Source organism: Propithecus coquereli, unplaced genomic scaffold (genome assembly GCF_000956105.1).
Source record: "Propithecus coquereli isolate 6110/MARCELLA unplaced genomic scaffold, Pcoq_1.0 Scaffold6, whole genome shotgun sequence".
NCBI classification, from domain to species: Eukaryota; Metazoa; Chordata; class Mammalia; order Primates; family Indriidae; genus Propithecus; species Propithecus coquereli.
In genome coordinates this window covers 8,437,050-8,443,497 of record NW_012151951.1, presented here as the reverse complement: position 1 = coordinate 8,443,497, position 6,448 = coordinate 8,437,050, and the positions used below count along the sequence as shown (strand labels likewise).

General features: G+C 36.8%; 1 protein-coding gene across 1 annotated transcript in view; it reads right to left on the bottom strand.

The window, feature by feature from the left end:
- DDX10 (DEAD (Asp-Glu-Ala-Asp) box polypeptide 10) overlaps positions 1–6,448 on the bottom strand; it is a 329,989-nt gene that overhangs the window by 253,732 nt on the left and 69,809 nt on the right. The window contains exon 12 of the mRNA XM_012659131.1: positions 5,216–5,660. Coding sequence (XP_012514585.1) covers positions 5,216–5,660 — 445 coding nt within the window. The remainder of the gene's footprint in view (positions 1–5,215; positions 5,661–6,448) is intronic.

Here is a 6,448-nt window from a genome sequence, read left to right as displayed (position 1 = left end):
TTTAATAATTTTAATTACACATTCTTATCTACATTATACATTTTTATACATTCTTATCTACCACTGTTTCCCTGGAGGTCAACTTTCTAAATACCCAACAACCAATAAAACTAGCCAAAATAAGTCTCTCCCCTATGATGGGGGGTGGGAGGGACAACCAGCCTTCTCTTCCTGCCTTATTGCATGATCACCTCAGCTGTGCTCTCTCCTACATGTCTTTTATTGCGCCATCACTCCTGACTCCTTTTCCATTGCTAAGGAAAGCTGGTTGTCCTTCACTGCATTGATCTTGTCAAATAGAAAAGGACTGTGATGAGGCAGCCTTCCAGAAGGCATTGCTTGCACTTGGCACTCAGTAGCTCTCTTCTCCATTCACGCGTAAGCCTAAAGACAAACATATTCTATATTCCAACTCTGTGCACACAACCAGTAGCCCAAAATTATTTACAGTACTGTCAATTACACTGACATTACCTGGCTACAGAAAGCAAATGACATGCAAATGATGGCAGGCGGGGCTGAAGAGAAGAATGTGACTTGGCATCACAAATAGGTTTAGGTTCCAACTTTACCAACGTGACCTTGGACAGGTCATTTAAAAGCCTTTGCTTCGTCCTCTGAAATTTAAGTAATTATCTACCTTTCGTGTCATGAGGAAAAAATGAGAACTTATAAGGAAAGTATTCACTACACGGTAAAATGCCAAATAAACATTGTTATGGTATTAATAACAATATGATTATTAAACAAATTCCATGCACTCTACAATCCAATGTGTTCCTATTGGTTCCAAGTCTCAATTTAGTTCTACAAATCTTCTCCCTTTTCCAGGGAGACAAGTAAGGAAGAAAAAGATAATCAAGATAAACAGGATAAACTACAAGTAATGGAACCAGTTCTCCAGTATGCCCGGTATGGTGTCTATGAAGATGATTCTAAAACAGGAAGAAAAATTTTTGAACAAAGGCAACAGTGTCTGAAAAGGTGCTTAGTCTCCCAAAGGGAATACACTCATTTATATATGTGCAAATAATAGGATTATTTCCCATTTTTGTATCGTTTTTCTTTACTTCATCAGGTTTATCCTTAAAAATAGGTAATAAAGGAAAAAAGCATCTTCCAGTGAGTGACGGGTATAACACAATACTAAAATATAAAACGTAAGAGCAAAGGCTAAAATGAAAAGCCCACTGAGATCATAGATACAGAGTCCCATTCAAAACCATGCCTTAAAAACATGGTGAAGAATCAAAAAGATATTTTGGTGTAAATCAGTACTGATTTTTAAGAATTCAAAGGCAGAAATAGAAGGCACACAGATGGTAAAGAAAGCAATGAAACTATCTTTACCCACAAACACCATAATCAGTTACAGAGAACATCCCAAAGAACCCCAAAGAAAATCACTACAACTAATAGACCAGTTTAGAATGCTCAGTATATGAAAACAAATTGTATATTTATACTAGCAAGAAAGAACTGGAAATTGAAATTTTAAAAGTACCATTCATAATAGCATTGAAAAATACCAAAAAGAGATGAATCTAACAAAACGTGTGCATGATATGTGTGCTTAAAGTTATAAAGCAATGCTAAAAGACATTAAAGAAGGCCTAAATAAATGGAAGGATATCATATTGATGGATCAGAAGACTCAATATTGTTAAGATGTCAATTCTCTCCAAATAGTATTTATAAATTCGTTGCAATCCCAATGGAGATATCAAGTTTGCTGTACAAATTAACCAGCTGGTTCAAAAATTTACATGAGAATGCAATGGTCTAAAAACAGTCAAACTAGTTTTGAAAAAAAGATCCAGTTGAAAGACTCACACTACGTGATTTAAGATTTACTATAAAACTATACAATCAAGATAGGCATTACTGGTGAAAGGATAGACATATACGGCAGAATTGACTCCACAAAGAGACATATAGGGTCAATTGACTTTCAACAAAGGGTCAAGGTAATTTAATGGAAAAAGCAGTCTCCTCAACAAATGGTACTGGATGAATTAAATACCCATACCCCCCGCACCCCCCTCAAAAGGGTGAACCTTGACCCTTACCAGAGCACCATACACAAAAATTAAGTGAAAATGGATCCTAACATTAAGTGCTAAAAGTACAAAACCTCTAGAAGAAAACAGAAGAAAATCTTTGTGACCTTGAGTTAATCACAGACTTGACAGATATGACCCAAAAAGTGATAAATCGGACTTCAAAATTTAAGATTTCTGCTCTTTACAAGACACACAAGTGAAAACAAGCTATAGACGGGGAGAAGATATTAGCAAAATACATCTTATAAAAGATATGTATCCAGAATATATTAAAAAAAAATCTTAAAACTCAATAAGGAGAGCAACACAATTTTAGGGAGAAAGACAAAAGACTTGAATAGACATTTCAAAGACAATACATGGATAACAAATAAGCACATGAAAAGATGTTCAGGTATTTTAATGCAAATTAAAACTTCAGTAAGATATCACTACATATCTACTAGAATGGCTTAAGTTAAGATGCCTGACAGTACCACATGCTGGCAAGGTGTGATGCAACTGGAACTCCCATCTACTCCTGTCAGGAACACTAATTGGAAGAGTTGACTTAGCAAACAACTGGGGAGTTTTTCAAAGTTAAACATACACTTAACACATGTCACAGCAACCCTAATTCCTAGATATATACCTCCAAGCAATGAGAAAACTATCTACACAAAACCTCGTATGTAAATGTTTAGGGTGGCTTTTCTCATAATCACCAAAAACTGGAAACAACCAATGCCTACTAAAAAAACAAATAAACAAACAAAAAAAATCTGTGGTACTTCCGTACAATGAGTACCTCCCAGAAACGAAAAGAAACAACTGATACATCCATCAACATTAAGTGAAAGAAGCCAGACACTAAAGGCTACAATATTGTATTATTCCATTTACATGTCTTTCTGAAAAATGGAAAACTATAGGGATAGAAATCGGATCAGTGATTACCAGAGGTTGAATGTAGGGTGAAGAAATTGATTGCAAGGGGGATGAGGGAATGTTTTAGAGTGACGGCATTTTTTTTTTTTTTTTTTGGAGATAGGGTCTCCCTGTTGCCAGGGCTGGAGTGCAGTGGTCTCTTACTGCAGCCTCAAACTCCTGGACTCAAGCAATCCTTCTACCTTAGCCTCCCGTGCAGCTGGGACTACATGTACAAGCCACCATGCCCCAGCTAATTTTTCTGTTTTTTATAGAGATGGGGTCTTGCTATGTTGCTCAGGCTAGTCTCAAACTCCTGGCCTCAAGCAATCTTCCCACCTCAACTTCTCTAAGTGCTAGAATTACAGGAGTGAGCCACTGCGTTCGGTCACTATTCTCTTCTTGACTGTGGTGGTGATCACACAACAGCTTACATTTGTCAAAACTCAAATTGTATACTTTAAAAAGTTTTACTATACAGTTATCTAAAGTAATCTATTTTAGAAAGTTAAAACTTGTTTTGCAATATACATTTAATTTTCTCAAATGCAAGATGAGCCAATACCTAAGACATATGCCCTACTTATGTGAACACACTTACAAAACTGTATCAGTCCTTTATAATCTTAACTCTAGTCTGTTAACTTTAACTATATTCATGTTTCTTAGAAAATGGTATACAAAATAGTTAATACATTGACTTAAAACAAAATCTTCTTGTTCTTACTTCACTGAAAGTGAGTTTCAACTGCAGACTTAAAATGGTTTGATTTAAAGCAGAATGAGACAGTCCATGATTACTGGCCCAAGAACACAGAAATACTGAAGTCACAACACCTAAGTACAAATTCCAACTCTACCCTTTTCTAGTTGTATAGTTTACTACAGTATTATATTGTCTCTGTGCCAGCTTTTCCCTCCTCACCTGTATGAGATAAAGTAGTTCCTACCTCATAGGTTATCTGAAGGACCAAATGAGGTAACATTTAGAAAATGCCTAATACATAATGCATATTAAGTGCTCAGTAAGCAGGTTTGCTGGATTTTTTTGTTTGTTTGTTTTTAAGTCTTTAGTTACTTAAACACCTTTCCAAGTTTCATGATTCAAAATCTATTATGTATTTCCTACTGTGAGTCTTGGAATTTTATTAAACATTGTGTGAAGGATAAGAATCAGGCTTCATTTTTTATTCAACTCTCTTTAAAAGATGAACAAGAATTAAGGCATACTAAGTAGGAAGGGGAATAAGAGAAGAGAAAGAGAAACATTTACTGTGCACCTACAAGGATCCCAGAAAACAGGTGCTTTAGCTGGATTATCTCTTTTGTTCCTCCTAGCAGGTGGCTATAGAGAAACAAAGGATTTACATGAAACTTTTAATAAACCTTCATAAGTGGCCTTTAAAAGACATGCTTAGTTCTATTTAAGATATTGGCTTGGTTCCCAAAAGCAAATGTCTCACTAAGAGTAAAACTCATGTTTAGAAAGATTTAAATAATTACAACTGTTCCTTACAATTTAATCAATCAGAAAACAGTATCTTAAGAATCATGATGAAGGATCCTCATACCATCAACCATGAAACCTCATCACTTTCCTTTGTTATAATGACTGGCTACTTTTAAAACACAGCATCAGAAAAACAGTAAATAAGATTAAAGTTGTCAGCCTCTCAGAGTTCCCAAAGTTATGAACAATATTAAGAATTCTCTGGGGCTAGGCGCGGTGGCTCACGCCTGTAATCCTAGCACTCTGGGAGACCGAGGCGGGCAGATTGTTTGAGCTCAGGAGTTCGAGACCAGCCTGAGCAAGAGCGAGACCCCATCTCTACTAAAAAAAAAAAAAAACAGAAAGAAATTTGCTGGACAACTAAAAATATATAGAGAAAAAATTAGCCGGGCATGGTGGCACATGCCTGTAGTCCCAGCTACTCGGGAGGCTGAGGCAGGAGGATCACTTGAGCCCAAGAGTTTGAGGTTGCTGTGAGCTAGGCTGACGCCACGGCACTCACTCTAGCCAGAGCAACAGAGTGAGACTCTGTCTGAAATAAAAAGAAAAAAAAAAAAAAAAAGAATTCTTTGGCACTTATTTTATGTTTAAATATGGGAGCAAAGAGGAAAAGTTCACTGTAAAGAAGTTATTCTAAATTTCTCTTAGTTCTTATTTTCCCCAAGTTCCCAAAAGGCAACAATAAGCACACGGTAAAATGACGTAACAGAAGACCCTAAATCAGAAGTAAACTTACCTGTAATGCTTTATTCTCTTTAAGGTCCAACCCAAACACATTGTGACGCTTAACTTTAAAGAAATCAGCATCTTCTTCCTCCTCATCTCTGTCCAAGAACTGCATAGGAACTTCCTCGATCTTCTGTGCCTCAGTGTTACGAACAGATTGAGTTTGAGACCCCTTTGCTTTTCCCGGTTTCTCTTCTATTTCTTCATCTTCTTCCTCACTAATACTATTAGCTAGTCTGCACTCTGTCCCTTCCAGCCTTTTTCCACCTTTCTGAAGGATGGACATTTTCTCATTGAAGTAGGCTCTAAATTCTTCCACTTCATCATTGGTGAGGGAGGGAGCCCTTGGCTCAATAACTTTATTGGCTTGGCTCATTACCAATTCTTTGGTGGGTTGTTGTTTCTGTACTTTCTGAAGAAATCTTACCCGTGGTGCCACAGCAAGACCAAGAGACCTTAAACACGGAAAAAACAATAATTATCTCAATATACTGACAATATGTTTATAGGTGGTATGGAACAGTTTCTCAAGAGCAGAAATCTATTTCTAGAGCATTTTTTAAAGAAAATGTTCCTCCAAGATACGACTCAATACTAACAGGTTAGATGACTCAAAAAGCAAGCCAAAATACACTGAACACCTGTCAGAAAACATTTTAGATGCTGCTTTTCTTTACAAGAGTAACACAGTATAAGATAAAAAGCACTGGACCAGAAACACAGTAACAGTTCAAGTACTAGACCTGCCAATTTCCAATTCAATACTCTCAGCTTCCTCATAACATGGGATAATAATTCCTGCCAGGCTTATCTCACAGCTGTTATAAAGATCCAATTATCTATATGAAAGTACTTCATAAAATGTTAAGTACTAAGCCAGAAAAGAAATAACCATGAAAGGACAAAACAGTTCTCTGCACAGGATGAACTGGAGTATCATCCTTACCTCTCCTTCTCAAGCAGAATATGGCACAATCACTACTATAAAAATGGATTTTTATAAACCAAAGACCAAAGAGAAAAAAATATCTTGTGTCCTCCACCTAAGATCAAGATTCAATTTAGATCAGGTGTCTCTCAGCTTGGAACAAAGATAACAGCTTTCACTAAGTTCCCACTAATGAACTGGAAATAAAATCTTTAAAAAGACTGCTTTAGGCTGGGCGCGGTGGCTCACGCCTGTAATCCTAGCACTCTGGGAGGCCGAGGCGGGCGGATTGTTTGAGCTCAGGAGTTCGAAACC